Below are 18,055 nucleotides of genomic sequence, written 5' to 3'. Positions count from 1 at the left end.
ACATAGAAAGTATTTAGCGTGTCACCGAATCCTGCGTTTAGTCATTAAAATTTCCGTGTCTTGCCCTAAATAAGCTGCGTACAAGATGCTCTTCATTTTCCTACAATGAGGGAAAACTTGGTTTTCAATACAGAAGGAAATACGTTTCCAATGCGGAGGGAAATGAGTTATTGCTGGTACAAACATGTGGGGGCGAGCCACAGCTGCGCTGTAGTGCCACAGCACTGCACCGGTGTCAAGAACATGCAGCTGCGAGGCGCACTCATGCGGACGTTGCGTGTTCTCCATGTGAGGCCAATAACAGCGATGAGGCTGAGGCCATCATCTGTATCAGTGTGTAGGAATAAGAGGCACGTCCAGTAACTGTGATGATGTCTCCAGCAATACATGGCTGCAACATCACCAGCCGTCTAAACAACATGCTGGCTTCACAGGCCTCTCAAAATCGCAACGCAACCGAACTTTTTGCACTACTTGCCTCTATTATAAAACAAACCACAAATACCGCATGCCTTCCACTACACATATACCACCACCTGCTTACATTTAAGTACCACCAGCACCACCTGCACCACCAGCACCACCAGCTTTACCAGCATCACCATCATCACCTGCACTACCACCTGCACCACCACCTGCACCACCTGCCAAGTTCGTCGCGCCATGAGATGAACGATCGAACACCTGAGCCTCCATACGGGCTCCTGTGCTGCATTCAGTGTTGCTATAACGCTGCTGCAATCAATGAGGCTTCCCATGCTACAGGAAAAATACGTTAAAACAACGTGTATTTAACGATGATTCAAACTAACAACGTTTAATTCAATGTCAACGTTGTGTTGGCTACAGCACGCTGCATCATGGCTGTGCTGGCATACAGCACGCTGCATCATGGCTATGGTGGCATACACCGATTTACGTAATGGTTTTGGTTTTATATCGCGCTTATATTCTAAAATAGATTCTTTAATGTAATTTCATGAGGCAAATCCAAGATGTATACATTAATTTCATTGTATAAAATCTTCAACGCAATTTACCCTACGTTCCAGCTAGTGGCCTTATTATTGCTGCAGTGCTTCCATGCTGATTGGTTCTTACCTCCTCTTGGAACAGACGAAGTTTCTACCGAGTGTGAAAGACAAAAATGTTCAATTGAAAGAACATTGTTTATTGGACCCGCTGTCAAGCAAAAATGTAAATACGATTATGTTCATTTGAAATAAGAACATTGTTCATTCGAGTCAATATCCAGAATAGACATTTGTTCAACACATTGAAGTTCTATGATATCAACAACACCGTACGCGAGCACCATGAGAGCGCCGTACTCGTGTTAGCGTCTGGACTATCCAGTCCGCAGTACCGGCTTGTCATCAACGCTCCGGTCTTCAGTAACCATGAGCTCCTCCGAAGCTTCCACTCCCCCTCCGCTCTCGCGGTCCAAGTAAGTTGAACTTCGGACACTTGTTTAGCGATTCATGAAAACCATAGACACTTGAATTTCTCCTACCTCACGTTTTCAGCTTAATTTGGTTCTGTTAACACTACTTGCTGGCTTCAGAATAACTTAAAAACATTTGAAAGGCTCAGAACGTTGGCTTTTTTATCATAGTTTTATGGCGTAAACGATTAGAATTTCTAATCGAAGCTAAACGTATGTAACTCAACTCTCGAGTTCACAACCCCTGCGTCGTTTGAGTCTGTCAGACAAAATTATAATCGATTATTTATGAAGCTCTAACCTCTGATGTCGTGGCCGGCCAAATACGTCTTATCCAGGATAATGTCTGGTAGAGCAGGAGTGTTCTAAGGTGATCGCATGCAGCATGAATAATGGGTTAGCTGAACCACTAAACTCATTGTGTCTTATCAGGTATTAGCATAATTTATGGCTTTTCTGCCTCCTACAGTTATTAAGCCTTTTGAAGCGGAGGTAAAGTTACTCAACGTTGTTTGTCGAGCTCAGAATTACCAATGATTGTACGTAATCGAAGCATAATGGAGTGACGGTGACTTTATATGCCTTTGGTCAGAACGAATCTTGGTATACGAGTCCAACGCAAAAGTTTTAATATTAAGCATTATTGACGAGGCATTTATATACACTTACGATGCTGATGCGACGAGCCGAATGTATGTACTAATGTACCAAGGCCCACTGGTATATGTTGTCGTGCGGTCAACGCTGCATTCTTTTCCTAACAGTAGCCGCAACTTTTGCTAATGCGAATTTATGCTTAATTACAAACCATTGCTGGACCGAACCAACGCTAGCGCGACTCATCGCAGGCAGCAACGAACTCGTAATACTAAACAACCAACGCTATATATACCGCGAGGCGACGTAACTGGTGAGCGTTATTTTGAAGCGGGCTACTGCGTGACGTTGCATACCGGTCACGTCATTACAAGTTTATCTCTTCGTCACAGCTTGTCGCATGAAGTAGACATAGGTTATCAGGTGAGAAGTGAACTTTTCATGAAAAAAATCCAGAGCGCTCTATGCTTTGCGTGGTTGATCTTCACTATACTGTCTTCACTTTACAGCTATAACGCACGCAGTCTTCGTGTGCATCTCTGTACTTGCGCTATAAGACGAAGGTTTGTGTGCATTGGCTTAGATGGTCTATCTTTTGCCTAGGCCTGCAGTGACATGTTGGTGGAAGTGATGGAGATACCGCGCGAGGTAGAGTACGGCGCACTTCTTGCTAAGTACCTCATACTCCTTCTTAATTGTTACGAAGTACAAGTGCTGTACAGTTGCACAGTACCTTATAACCTTATACGGTCGTGCAATTTTTGCACAGTGATGTGCAGTGCAGTGCTGTACTTGTAGCACCGTAAATTGTATTACCGTATTCTTGTTGCACAGCGACTTGAGTTACGCAGCGCCCATATAAGTTATATATTACCTGCACACTGTGCACAGGTTACACAGTTACTACACAGGTTACACTGTACTTGTAAATATCGAACACCCTATACACACTGAACGCGCAGAATCCCCGCGCTCAGTGTCTGTGTTGATGGCATCAGTAAGGTACACTTCTGAGGTGCGTGTCACGAGCTGTAACTTGACGCCGTCTGTCTGACCAACTACTGCCGTCTGGGTGCCTTCATTCCGCCACCACAGCTTCTCCTGCATTGATAGCCATCCTTTGGTACTTCGACATCCTCCAACACGTGGAGAAGCTATTTTAGTTTAGAATTATACATAAACCGTAGCAAACTTGGCCACGGAGCTATAGTGTCGCGCTGAAACGGAAAATTTATTTGTTGTCCTTTTCATAATTTTTGATCCTGCGTAATGATCTAGTTTACATTTTTCCAGCATCTTTCTCTTCGGTCCGTACCTAGCATTCATTTCTTGTTATTATCTATTCAAACCAAGTTGAAAAATCAGTTCAAAAAGATGTTTGCATTACCTTATTGTGTATTATATTTGTGGAGACTTTAATCTTTTCACTGAAGCTTGATAACGATGTTATGCTTTTCTTGCTTTGCAGCAGTTTGCTGGACGAGAAGAACTCGCCGTCTTCCGAAAATCTCCAACACTTGTCGTCCATCTACACTCCAGCCCTCACTAAGGACACGTCAGGTCTGCCGGCAGACACCTTAGACCTGGCGGCAGATACTTCAGACTTGGCACCTGACACTTCAGACCTGGTGGCAGACCCCTTACATCTAAAGAGGGATACCTCAGACCTAAAGGAAGATGCTTCGTCCCAAGCGACAGGTGACTCCGATGACGACCACGACTCAACGGCGTCGTCTAAACTCACGGACGACGATGCTGAAAATAACGTAGCTTCTGTTGACGATTCAAATGAGGATGAGGGCAAAGAAGACACAGTGGGACTTGAAGACGTGCTGGATGGTCCTCCCGACGATGCCACGTCTGCTGATGTTGTCATTCGACCAAAAACTACCGTCGATGGCTGCGTTGCGTCCCACAGAGTTACTCTGGCCACGTCTGAGCTCAACGCCACTCAGATCCTCAGCCAGAGCCCCATCTTCAGGAAGAAGTTCACGTCCGATCAAAAAACTCCGACCAAGTCTCATCCTCCTGACCTACCTGCTGGCAACGGCTCCCTCAATGTCAGGTATGTCCATAGATGATTTGTCAGCTTACTGCGCCGCCTGCTGGCAACGGCTCCCTCAATGTCAGGTATGTTCATGGATGATTTGTCAGCTTACTGCGCCGCCTGCTGGCAACGGCTCCCTCAATGTCAGGTACGTCCATGAGTGTCAGTATCATAATAGACAATTTGCTGTACCTTCCTCGTAACGCTGTTAAGTTCCATATTTTGTTCTATGTGCGGTATTTTACTACAAGCGATTGTGCAGCACATTTCAGCCCTATATCTTGTTCAGGGTATCACAGCGTAGGAGGACAGTATAACATTTCAGAATGTTACTTTAATTTAAGGTCATATGGTAGGTATATGCTAATATGCCAGCTATTCCTTGACACATAGTGCTTACGTGTGTCACGGTCGCAGCCCAAACCGGGATATCAAAGTCTTATCTAAACAATGACGCGATCATTGCTCTTGGTTCGTGAGTCACACCTTCATCAGTAATGCAGTACGTGCGACTGCCACTGATACTGAGCTCACTCTCATGCTTACACTCTTAATCCTCACTTTATGTTATCAAAGAAAAAGTCTAGTCTAAATTGAATCAGAATATCAAAGTAAATAAATTAGATGTGGTAGAAGAATCCAAGCTTGAACGAGTTGAGACGTCCCAGGAAAACGTATATGAAGCGGTATGCGTGCATGCCGGAGCAGGGATGTTTTGGAACCTCTTGCATTGTGTGTTCAACACAAAGCTTTCTGAGTATGAGCTTTACTGTGGCTGCAAACCTCACGCCTGGTCGTTCAGGTGCAAGTATAGTTGCTTCCGATCGACTTGCTAACTAGTTACTTGTTACTTTTCTTACTTGCTACTTTTGTCACTTGTTACTTTTGTCCCTTTTTACTTGTACTACTTGTTACTATTTCCACTCATTAATAATTACTCTGGTTACTAGTTACACTCGTTACTAGTTGCATTCGTTACTAATTATCTTCATTCAAGTACGTTGCAGCGCTTGTTGTGACGTTCGTTCATGGATGTTGGCATTCTGCTCTCATTAATAAAAACTGCACTGTTGGCCCTACGTATTGTTGCGATGAATTCAATCTAAAATTCTTTTTAATTAATTATTCTAAATTATTTCAAAATGAAAAATTGCGAAGATATTCGGCATATTTTACTTTGTACGTTTCTGGATCGCATTTCTAACCGAGTGTTCTTTATAGATTAACTCACGAATAAACATTTACGAAACATTCTCCGGTTGCGTTGATTACGACTTTAAATGTAGCCCTGATCAAGTCCCGGACTAAAACTTTATGGAGATCAAACTTTCACTGTGTGGGGAAAAGTTACCGAAGAAAGTTCCCGCGTTACCGAAGAGTCAGAAAGTGATTGGTCACGTGTTGTAATTGGCATATTGTGTTATTGTCTTCAATGGTATTGAGTGCCCCATGAAGGAGCGTGACATTGAGGTGACGACCACGTATTTTGTCAGGACAATAGCGGCTGGTCCTACTGTCTCCTTCTCCTCCTCCTTGCACACAATGGCATCCTTGCTCCTCTTGTCATAGCTGTCGAGGATTTGACGAATAGAAGCAAGTCTGTCATTGTGGCGCGCTTCTAATAGCGCTTTCTTGTAATACAACGTACAACTTTATTGTCTGTGCACCATGACATGGCAGGAACATTCTCCACGCACAATACATGAACATGTTAATGATATCTCCTCATGCTCTACATATGGAGCAACAGAATGGAGCATTCGGTGTTGTTAAGTAACCCCTATACGTGGTATGGTATAGTCATAAAAATAGTAGACCGAGCTTAAATGTATGCTGTTCATTGCAGAACAATAATCTCGACGAAACATGAAAATACGGAGGAGACACTTTTGAACCTAATAAATATGAGACGCAAATAATTCCTAAATAAATTACGAATTTCGCAACACAAAAATTAAAAGATCTTGCAGAGGAGATTTGAAATATCGAGCAGAGACACGTTGCTGAGTGACACACAGCGTTGCTGTGGCACTCTGCTCATCCAGCTGCAGCGCTGCCCTTCGTGAGACTCCAAATGCGCAACGCTATCTCGACTCTGCGTAGAAATGCTCCCTCATTAACTTATTGCCTCGGCCAGAGACGAGGAATGATCGGCTCTGCGTAGAAATGCTCCCTCATTAACGTATTGCCTCGGCCAGAGACGAGGAATGACGTGCGTGTGGACGCGTTCTTCTTATAGACGTCCTGAGATGCGCTCGAGATGACGTAGTCCGCGCGAGTGCTCTATTGTTTGCCGCTCGTTTCCTGGTCGATCGCTGGACATCAGGCTTATTGCTATCTCTCATCTTATCCTATGTCGTCCGCACTTAGTAACATTGAAAACTTCCACTGCCACTGAACAATGGAGGTCGTCTCTGAATATTAACCGTGTGGCTGCACACAATCAATTATTCATGACGCACGAAACAATACAACCGTCGCTCCCGCTGGCGCCTCGTCTCTCAGGCTTCCTTTGAAAGACATCGCTCACCAGCTCACGTGTTGAGTTTTTTCTAATCATTCTCTAATTTTTATTAGATAAACTTGCTCATTTTCTCAGGCTTAAAAATGAATTAAGTTTAAAAAAACTCGATAATAAGATAGTTTGTTATATCTCCTATGAATTTTGCGCCTCTAGTGTTCGTTATATGACACCATTTCAACGGGTGAATTCTGCTGGGTTCAGTAAAACATTGAGTGTCATAGTACGTTCCTTCGTGCCGCCCCGTCGCACGCGGCTTGCCTCTCCGCCACCTCAAATGCGGAATGTGAAGATCTTTTGCCGTTGGTTTTTGCGTGGTCGGCGCTGCAGGCAGCAATACGACGCAACTCGACCTCTCCACTGACAGCAATGAGGTCGTCTGCTCTCTTACCGACCCTCTAGTTCTCGCCCTCATGAGGGCTCCCGAAGTCCATTGAATTATCGTCCTCGCAGGAGGAAGTTTCCTCGCCTCGGCAGTATGTGCGCTCTACTCGTTGGTTTTAAAAACTTGCGTGTTTTCATTTTTGTTTTTTTTATTTCTTTTTTTACGGGTTTTGTCTGGTGAACAAGTTTTGTGTCATCGGTAGAAATCCGTGACCTAATCGACGGTTTATGGGTAATTGTTCCTTGCTTGTAACAGGCAGTCGCTCGGTTCTTGCTCCAACATGACCAAAGTGAGGAATCTTGCTTATCATTATATAGACCGTGAAACGGCACACTGAACGAATTATGGGAAATGGTTGGTGATCTATGACTGCCTGTTACAAGCAATGAAAAATTACTCAACAACCGTCGATTCGGTCACGAATTTCTACCGATGATACAAAACTTGTTCACCAGAGAAAAAAACCGTTTCCTCGAGCGATCGAGTCTATTTCGTCGAATGATCGATTCTGTTCTCAAGCGATCTAGTCTGTTCCTTCAAGCGATCGAGACAGTCTTTCCAAGCAATAGACTGTTTTTGCTAGAGTTCATATCTGTTTTCTCGAGCGATCGAGTCTGTTGAATCTCTCAACTCCTCACCCAGCGGTTGTCGACTATCGTCTAACTATACTATGCTATAATTGCTATTGCATACTATACTATAGTTCTGGTTTCTAATTAACATAATATTGAAATGGCTTCCAGTTTTACACGAAGACATCGACTTCTAAGCAAGTTTATAATGAGCTTCGGTCACCTAATAATAATACAACTTATTGCTGAAATATTTTTCATGTCGTTTTCTTGCATGATCGCAACTAATTGAAGAAGTGCGATGGCTGCATCTGATTGATTACGGCCTTGAATAAGTGCGATGGCTGCATCTTCCTGATTTAAATATTTCGTGCTTTGGGTAAAGGACCTCAGTATGATGTCTTGCACCTCATCACGATAGTCGGTTGTGGTGAGGCCAGCTGCAGGGATGTGGTGAGGCCAGCTGCAGGGATGTGGTGAGGCCAGCTGCAGGGATGTGGTGAGGCCAGCTGCAGCGATGTGGTGAGGCCAGCTGCTGGGATGCGGTGAGGCCAGCTGCAGCGATGTGGTGAGGCCAGCTGCTGGGATGCGGTGAGGCCAGCTGCTGCTCCACTAAGGATGTTGCTGTTGATAAGACAGTCCGGAACGGAAGCAACCTCCTGCGTCGCTTGCTTCCAGTTCCCATGCTCTATTGATGTCTCGTTTATGACACTTTTTCGTCATTTAGTAACGGGATATTTTATATCTACTTGATGTGGTCAGTGGTCTGAAACGCTGTTTTTTGAATGGGCTGTGCTAAGACTCCAACGCCTGAGTGCCAGTGTTTGTCCGTCGTGCCAAAATGTGGTGTCATAGTATGTGTCCGTATTGTCAGTATGTGCTTATGTTACAGAAACATCTATATGGAGTTGCTTCAGGAAGTGCAAGTGATGGCATGTTTGTGTTTTGAAAGTGTCAACACGAAACGGTAAAAACGTATGAATATGTGAACTGAATTCAGCTCAGAGCTGACAGGTGTCAGCGCTCAGTACACAGTTATCCTCTGTGCCTCTTACCCTCGTTGCTTTTGTTGCCCTCATTAGTACTGTTACCCTCTCGCAGCTCATTCGCTTTTGGTATTTTCTCTCTTGGTATTTTTTGTGGTTGCGCAGATGTGGTGGTGATCGTACGACTGGTGATGGTGAGGAATGATGATGATGTAGTGGTAGTATTTGAAGTAGTGATGTTGTGGTGATGATAGTGCAGTAGCGGCGTTACAGTGGTGGTAGTGATGGAGAACTGATGGCATGGTGGTGAGGCCAGAAGGGATCACGTGGCTGTGTGGCTGTAGCTGAGGGCGGGGGGGGAGCGGAGGAAGGCACTACCCCCCCTCCCCTACCCCCTCAGCTGATCGCTAGACTCGGGTCCTGCCGGTGCAGGTGTCACTAGCGCCTGAGCCGCGCTCGCGGGAGGTGAGCAGTGCTCGAGCTCTGCGCTGCTTCTCGACTGTACGAACATCTTCGTGATTTTTCTCGCGGTATTTTATACACAGCGTTTACTCGTCTACCGCTCACGGTCACCGGCTTTGTTTAACCACCACGAGCTCCTTGTCCATAGGTGCTAACGAACTACAATGCTGATTTAAAATAAATCAAACGCCCTTGTAGAAGACTTTTCACTACCGTACAAATAAATCATTTATAGTGAAATAAAACCATAAGTCATATGATGATTTGAAAGAATTTGAGACTTGTAAGGAAAATAATGGCAGCGGCACGGCAGAGGAAGCGGCGGCCAGCACAGGTGAGTTGCTGCCTGGTCATCTAGTGCACAATAATTGTCCTCCATTGTTCGCTATTGTCCTCTAGGGTTATGATGTAGTTTGTTGCTAAGCTCTGCACTTCCTGGGGCTTAGTCATGCCGACGTACAGGCAACTGTCGTGTAGAAATCTTTCTCAATTCTCAGGCGCGTTTACGTGTAATTCGTAGGATAGTCGTAGTCGTGGGATAGTCATAGTCGTAGGATAGTCGTAGTCGTAGGATAGTCGTGTCGTAGTCGTGGGATAGTCGTAGTCGTGGGATAGTCGTAGTCGTGGGATAGTCGTAGTCGTGGGATGGTCGTAGTCGTGGGATAGTCGTAGTCGTAGGATAGTCGTAGTCGTGGGATAGTCGTAGTCGTTGGATAGTCGTAGTCGTGGGATAGTCGTAGTCGTGGGATAGTCGTAGTCGTGGGATAGTCGTAGTCGTGGGATAGTCGTAATCGTGGGATAGTCGTAGTCGTGGGATGGTCGTAGTCGTAGGATAGTCGTAGTCGTGGGATAGCTGTACATCAATCTCATACATCCCGTGTGTTGGTTGCATTTTTCTTCATGAATCCCCGTGTGCTGCCTCATTCACGGTACTGCACCACGCATACAGTGGCGTAAACAAGCGTGCCTCTTTCACCGGTCTGATAAGAATACCCTATTTTTTTAGGAAAAAAAAATTCCCAGTAAATAAAAGAGTTGTTTTCTGCTTTGTTTCAGTATGTCGTTATTTTGTTGGCAGGTTTGGTTTTAGTTTAGTTTGAATTCGTAACGACGTTAACTTCAGCGCGGGGAAGGGATGTTTTCGCAAACTCTGAGGCTTTTTTTGCGATGCTTGCATCAGCAGAAGTAATGGCCGTGTATGCACTCGTATGATCTCAACGCGTGTATGAACGCTCGTATGATCTCAACGCGTGTATGAACGCTCGTATGATCTCAACGCGTGTATGAACGCTCGTATGATCTCAACGCGTGTATGAACACTCGTATGATCTCTCAACGCGTGTATGTCGTATGATCTCAACGCGTGTATGAACGCTCGTATGATCTCAACGCGTGTATGAACACTCGTATGATCTCTCAACGCGTGTATGAACGCTCGTATAAAATCTCAACGTGTGGATTAACGCTCGTGAAATCTCAACGCGTGTGTGAACACTCGTATGATCTCAACGCGTGTATGAACGCTCGTATGATCTCTCTACGCGTGTATGAACGCCCGTACGATCTCTACGCGTGTATGAACGCCCGTATGATCCCAACGCGTGTGTGAACGCTCGTATGATCTCTCAACGCATGTATGAACGCTCGTATGATCTCAACGCGTGTATGAACACTCGTATGATCTCTCAACGCGTGTATGAACGCTCGTATGAAATCTCAACGCGTGTGTGAACACTCGTATGATCTCAACGCGTGTATGAACGCTCGTATGATCTCAACGCGTGTATGAACGCTCGTATGATCTCAACGCGTGTATGAACACTCGTATGATCTCACTACGCGTGTATGAACGCTCGTATAAAATCTCAACGCGTGTATGAACGCTAGAATGATCTCTCAACGCGTGTATGAACGCTCGTATAAAATCTCAACGCGTGTATGAACGCTAGAATGATCTCTCAACGCGTGTATGAACGCCCGTATAATCTCTCAACGCGTGTATGAACGCTCGTATGATATCTTAACGCGTGTATGAGCGCCCGTATGAAATCTCAACGCGTGTATGAACGCCCGTATGATCTCTCAACGCTCGTATGGATGTTACACGCCTCGTGTAAGTTGTTTCTGCCCGCATATCTGCTGTCACCGCTGTTGACTTGCGGGATGTGAAGCCACCTGTTGACCGAGCACCTGTTCGCTAACCACCTGTTGGTCTATCATCTGTTGATCAACACCCGCATGTCTCCTGAGACAACCACCTGTGTTGCTAGGAAATTCTCGTGTAGTGCAAGAGCTTCGATGCAATACCTGGTATTGTGTGTTACCGCTCTCTCATTCCGGCATTTAATTGTAAATGTAAAGATCAACATTTCTACTGTTGATTCTGGGGAAGGTGAAGTGGTGTTATGGTGCCGAGAAATGCTGCCGAGCAATATTACCCAGTAGAACTGCTGAGTACGATACGAGTGTCTCAGCAACTAGTATAAGCACGTTTACAGGCAAGAGTGTACACGCGTTGATGTGTGTGCGCTAACAGTATACACTAAATTTCCCAGGTTATCAGCTGGTATTGTGTCCGCTCAGTCTCTAATGGAGTCACTCCTGTGATAACATCTAGACGGGTTTCCCCGTCCTCTGCCTGTCCCAGGACTGTATACGTGATTCTGACAGGACCGCTCACCCCGTCCTCTGCCTGTCCCAGGATTGTATACGTGATTCTGACAGAGCCGCTCACCCCGTCCTCTGCCTGTCCCAGGACTGTATACGTGATTCTGACAGGACCGCTCACTCCGTCCTCTGCCTGTCCCAGGACTGTATACGTGATTCTGACAGAGCCGCTCACTCCGTCCTCTGCCTGTCCCAGGACTGTATACGTGATTCTGACAAGGCCGCTCATCCCGTCCTCTACCTGTCATAGAACTTGATGTGCAACCCCTATAAGTTTCCAGAGACTGAGTCACTTATTTTGTCAGCTATATGTAAGCTTACAATCTGTATTTAATTATTTAATACTATGTAGTTTATTCAAATGAAGCCCTCAAACCTATCGAAAGTGTCGTACCTTTATGACTTTGTTGAGACTAGGTCACTAACACTCTCAACATATCTTGCTATGCGCGTACTTGGGTATGTCTTCTTTGCTTGTGTGATGTCTGAATTAGTAGGTAGAGGGTTGATCACTAATAAGGCCCACCTTATTTGCTGGGAGTCGTGCGTGTTTACGAGCAGTCTTCTTAATTGTCGCGTGTACGATGCCCATATAGTACGTAGAGCGTCGTCCTTCATAACTCTTGAGCCCAAACTATAGTACAGTACTCCTAATTACTCATGTCTTTACATGAATACCGAACTAATGGTGTACACCGGACTCGCCTTATTGGCACCATCAGTCGTCTAGTCTATAGATCATTCGTCTTAGTACACATAGCCTGCTTTTTCATTAAATTTTTATTGTTATCTCTTCATTGACTGCATATTGACCCATCAAGTAGTTGTAGCATAATGCCCATCGTTCGGTAAATAGTGAGCCTTGAACAATTTTATTGAGCAATAAGATGTCCTAAAAACGAAAGTTGTAATCCTCTTGGGTCTCAAGAGCAGTGAATCAAAATGCTTCTTCTTCAACTGACTTGCCGCTTATAGGGACAACGGAATAAACCTCTTCGTGCACTTAACCAATAAACTCGCGTATATTTGCTAAAAAAGATGAGTTCTCTTAGTAAACCATGAGTTTTTTAGCATAGCACGGCCACTGTGGGTGTGATTTGCGTGGGGTAAGAGTTACGTGCATAACGCATAGTTCGACGTGTTGCCTTCAGTGGCTGTAAGAAGTGATCCCTGTACCGTGATCAGTACCTGGTATGAAGAGTTTTACTTTAGTACATATTTCGTGAACCGTGTGTTGTACACTGTTGCCGTTCAGTGTACTGTACTCCGTGTGGTGCTCAGTGTGTCGTACAGTGAGCTCTGTACACCCGAACAGATCGTGTTGCAGGTAACATGATTCTGGTGAGGCCAGTCAGGATATGCTGCATGGATGTTGCTGCTACACGATTGCCGCGTGTCTGCTGCTGCTACTTGACTGCTGCTGTCGCATAATTGCTGCAGCGGAAAGGATGCTATACTGCCGCGAGATTGTTACTATGGTGGTTCAGAGCACTCAAGTTTCACATAGGTTCGAAATGACATTTTCATTTTAGGATAACTTAAAGATTTGTTTAAATATTTTATTGTCCTTCCAATTTCATCTTTGCTCTTTTACGCGATTCCCACCACTTGTGTGCAAGTAACCAACGTAGAGTTATGTTTGTATTGACAATAGAACTCGCGCCGCTGAAAGAAGTCTGGCTTTCATCTGAGATTTTCCAAAGCATAATCGCGGTAGCAAAGCACGTCTGCTCCTGCAGCTGCTGTACGCAAGAACAGTTACGACCGTCGTAACTGCATCAACAAATAATTGGAGTTGTAGGTGTGGGAGTATCTTAGGGGATTGGAAGATGTCTATTGCTATCAGAGAACTTACGATGATCGTTGCAATCTATGAGCCTAAAGCCCCGTCCACACGCTCAAACTTATCGTCAGTCTTGCATGTCATGCCAAGTTTGACGACAAGACGGAGCGTGTGGACGCTCGAAGTTTGACGTCTTGCATGACGGGTGGGCGGAGTTTGAGATTTGACAAACCTGGAAAAGACGGACGGGCGAGACCTTTGGGTTCATGCAAGACTGACGATAAGTTTGAGCGTGTGGACGGGCAACCGACTAATTGGTCAAACTTTTACTCTATCTCAGTCTATATTGATGATGCGAGCTGTGACAATGTTTCTCGCTAGCTCTAGTTTTTCATATCCCAGGATATCCGACACTGGTTTCACGATTTACTTTGGTGAGTTTATGGAGTTATATCGTAGTTTCCCATGTTTATGGTAAATTCGATCAAAAAGCTAGTGACAAGGAGTTAAGAACAAGAGAGCACTGGCCTATGCGGCATTGATCGCTAAGTGCAAAGAAGTTGATCATACAGCGAACAGAGACTTTGTAACGAAGAAAATAAACTCTTTATCGAAAAGAATGTGCCAAAATGAAGTCGTCAATGCTGTCTGGTGCTGGTAGGGATGCTGTCTATCAAACCTCATTGTGGTATTTTTTAAAACCATTTTCGGGACCACCGCGTACGTTTGCATCGCTTTAACCTAATTATGGTGGCACAAACTGCGCTCACTACAGCGAGCAGCACTGCCTCCTCCATTGTCGCGAACGCACTAAAAACTGAAGGAAAGTTTGAGCGTGTGGAGTGTGGACGCTCTTCAGTCTTCCGTCAAAATCGCTCAAACCTGGCATGACATGCAAGACTGACGATAAGTTTGAACGTGTGGACGGGGCTTAAGTTTGGTCCGATGTTTGTAGGGTATAGGGGGAGGGTGGTTGCCGTTCTCTAAATGTTTGATAATTTTTTGAAAATAATAGCGGTAGTAGCGTCGGGCGTAATTCCGTCACAAATCTGTAAATTTTCCTTACAAATAAAAGTATTATCGGCGTGATGGTATTTTGGAATATGTTCGTTGCTGTAAGCTTCACATTTAGGTTAAGTGAACCGCTTTGAATCCTTTAACGTTTTGCGATAACTGAAGCATATTTTATTTGCTGAAAGCCTGAATGTGGTTTGTTGCCTGCGTTGGTACGCGAACAGTTGCAGGTCTCATCTTCTAAACGTGCCCTCAGCTCCTCGATCTCGTCTTATCCGCAGATACTGGAACAGGCAGCCTCAATGTTCGAAGGCAACATCGCCGCGACGCTGTCGTGAACCGACAAAGTGTTCAATATTCTAGCATTAAACATTCTGTTATGTCAACGAAATGCAGCAAATGATATAGCATACCATACGTCAGACTGTGTATGACATCTGAGTTGCAGTGAACAGCAAACAATACAACGAAACTTACAGCATCCTAAAGGTCAGACATGATATTGGCAGTCTAAGTTAGGTATTAGTATCCGTGCGTTGCTAGTGAGTCTAGTTAGTGTTAACTGAGTTTACAGGGACCCTTTTCCCGTTAATTAATTTTGTGATATATTAGTAGATATTTCCGCGTATCTGTTAGGACTTTTGAGATTTTATTAGGTTTTCCCATGTCTCTATTAAATACTCAGAGATTTCAGCATGATATTTCCATACCTATGGTAAATACTTTTAGTAGATATTTTCGCGTCTCTGTTAAACAGTCTTATGGGCTTTCAGTATATAGTTACTGCAACGTATCTGTAGAGTTCTTGAAGTGATCCGCCGTGGGAGGAACGTTACCGCGGCGTGACTCGGTCCATCCTCTGTCATTGACCACTGCAGGGAATTAACTTCGCCGTCGTAACAAAAGACAGTTTGATCAATAGACTTCTCCTATTGCTCGGACTCTGCCTACATGGCGGTTACGTTTTTTGTTGTATTTTTAGTCGTGTGTTGTATAGTGCCGGTTCTAGCGGTGTTCTCTGTATCCGAGTCTAGGTGCGCTGTATGATCCTCGGTAATTGGTTACTGGCCGGTCGTTGCTTTGTCGTGTTTAACGTGTTAATTTTGTATCACGGAGTATTATATTCTCAGTTAGAAGTGATTATCAAGCAACAAAAAAATATTACCTGTACTGTTCAGTCGGCGCGAGGTATTCTCTATCGTATTATTTCTCCCATTTACTGGATTTATTACATAAGATTTTGATTACGATAAATAAATTATAGAAGTAGAGATAAATTGGTTACGAGTTTATAAATCCGTCAGATAATCACCGACGGCTTTTCAAGATAAACTAGCTAATCACAGACGAGAAACCAGCACCTGATACTGAGGTACTTCAATGTTTTGGGAGATGAATTTCGGCACAAGGCAGCACCGACTTACAGGTGGCCTAGGGGATGCAGCAGAAAGTGGTCATAACATTAATAGGCCATTTTTTCGGGGTCAAATTGGATCAGAATTACCCACACAATGGCATGAATTACATCGCAATTTGGACAAAAATTCACTCATTTTTAGTGGGTTAACTGCTTTGTTACTTGCTCGACGTTGATGCGGCGGTGTTGATGTTGGCGGCTGATGCGGCGGTGTTGATGTTGGCGGCTGATGCGGTGGTGTTGATGATGGCGGCTGATGCGGTGGGTGTTGATGTTGAGTCACTTTCATTTCCTGATCCGCTCTCTATTCGCCCCCAGTTGAGCAAGACTTTCTATAGTAGAATCATTTTGTTGATTCCTTAAACAGTTCCCGATTTGAAGTCACGAATATTGAATAGAATTTTGTTATTCCTTTGCTTCTTCCTTTCATCGTTCTCCGAACATTGCATTGTCACTTAGCCTGCAAATTCATTTCTAAGCTCACGTTGCTTCAGGTCGATAGTTTGTTGAAAAACACCGCGCGTGTTGACGACAACGAGACACTGCGATGAAATGTCCAGTACGTGCTTGAGCATGAACAGAACTGTGCACTGGAATATTGTTGCGCACCAGCGCACTGGGACTTAGCTGTGCACCTGGGCCTATACTTTCAAGAAAAGTTGAGATCGTAAGTTCATCAGCCAATCATTGACGGCCTTCCAAGCAAAATCCACCATAGGCAAGAAAATAGAGCGTAAGTACTTACGTTCACTTAGCGAATTTTGTTATTATGGCCCCTGAACATTGGAACTGTACTGCGCACCCGCGCACTGGAACATTTTTGCGCACCTGCGCACGGGACTTTGCTGTGCACCTGAACACTGGAACATTTTTGCGCACCTGTGCACGGGACTTTGCTGTGCACATGCGCACTGGAACGATACAGAGCACAGCGACATTGAAGGCCTCTCGGAGTGTAACGTCGTCCGCTGCATATTTCCTGCGCTGTAGCGCTGCAGCTTCAGAACGCGGGCGCCATGCCAGAACTTTCTGCGGGTACTGATATGCTTGAGTTGGCCTTACAAATAGAGGCATATAGTGGGCCTTACTAGTTTGGTTCCCTGGTGCCTAAAGTAGGCCTCACATGCCTCACAAAATGGACATGTTTCCCATGTCTGCAAGCCTATTGTAGGTCTCATGACGAACCGACGAACATTTTATACGTATTCAACGAACACTTTTTTCCGACGAACACTATACGTATTCAACGAACACTTTTTCCCACCAACACTTTATACGTATTCAACGAACACTTTTTCCCACCAATACTTTATACGTATTCAACGAACATTTTTTCTCACGAATACTTTATAGTTTATACGCATTCAACGAACACTTTTTCCGATGAACACTTTATACGTAAATACTAAATACCCTTTACAAGTACACGCCTCAACTGTATGCACTGCACACAAGTACACACACACCCCATGCAAGTGTACCGACACAAGCAGCACGGGATGGTATCCACACCTGACATTTCTATCGTCAGCCTCGACAGCTTGATGAATGCGGCTGCCGCTCGCTGCGAGCTATGGGTTGTGTCCACATCTCCCCGTGTAAAAAAACTAATGTTATCTGTATAATAGGCAGGAGCTGATGGATACACGGACGAGCATGCATACACAATACGATACATGATAACGATGTGCGCCATTAGGTGCAGCGTTTATACATGATGATGCATGATGTTCGCCAATTTTGAATTGTCTTAGGCTTGATTCATCGCAATTTTTATACCTAACGGTGAATAAAAATGTTAGCCGCAATTCAAATACTGAATATTATTTTCTTTGTCGCACGATGCACAGTCCGCTCATGACCTGAACATGCAGATATATGAAGTACTTTCCTGATTTCGTTTTGCTGACTTCTTACATGGCGTGCATCGTACATCGTCATCACTCATATGTATTGTACGCAATACTTGAGTGCACGGTGTTGTTCAGTGTCAGCCCTGAGCTGACACGTCATTTTCTGCACACACGTACACGTGGTGGTTCAGTGTCAGCCCTGAGCTGACACGTCATGCGCTGCACACACGTACACGTGGTGGTTCAGTGTCAGCCCTGAGCTGACACGTCATTTTCTGCACACACGTACACGTGGTGGTTCAGTGTC

General features: G+C 44.7%; 1 protein-coding gene across 4 annotated transcripts in view; it reads left to right on the top strand.

Annotated features, from left to right (window-relative positions):
• The first annotated feature begins 1,084 nt into the window (after positions 1–1,084).
• The window catches only part of LOC108669414 (supervillin), a 36,800-nt gene continuing 19,829 nt past the window's right edge, over positions 1,085–18,055 (top strand). The window contains exons 1-2 of one of the 4 annotated variants that reach the window (XM_047879581.1): positions 1,085–1,447; positions 3,513–4,106. In XM_047879581.1, coding sequence (XP_047735537.1) covers positions 1,401–1,447; positions 3,513–4,106 — 641 coding nt within the window. In that variant the 5' untranslated portion in view covers positions 1,085–1,400. Of the gene's footprint in view, positions 1,448–3,509; positions 4,107–4,213; positions 4,237–9,005; positions 9,349–18,055 lie in introns of those variants that run through there. The other 3 variants (XM_018156736.2, XM_018156737.2, XM_018156739.2) reach the window with 3 other exon arrangements.

The sequence above is a fragment of the Hyalella azteca genome, unplaced genomic scaffold (genome assembly GCF_000764305.2).
Source record: "Hyalella azteca isolate HAZT.00-mixed unplaced genomic scaffold, Hazt_2.0.2 contig3354, whole genome shotgun sequence".
Lineage (NCBI taxonomy): Eukaryota > Metazoa > Arthropoda > Malacostraca > Amphipoda > Hyalellidae > Hyalella > Hyalella azteca.
The sequence above is the reverse complement of the archived record's forward strand: the minus strand, read 5'-3'. Positions and strand labels throughout refer to the sequence as shown.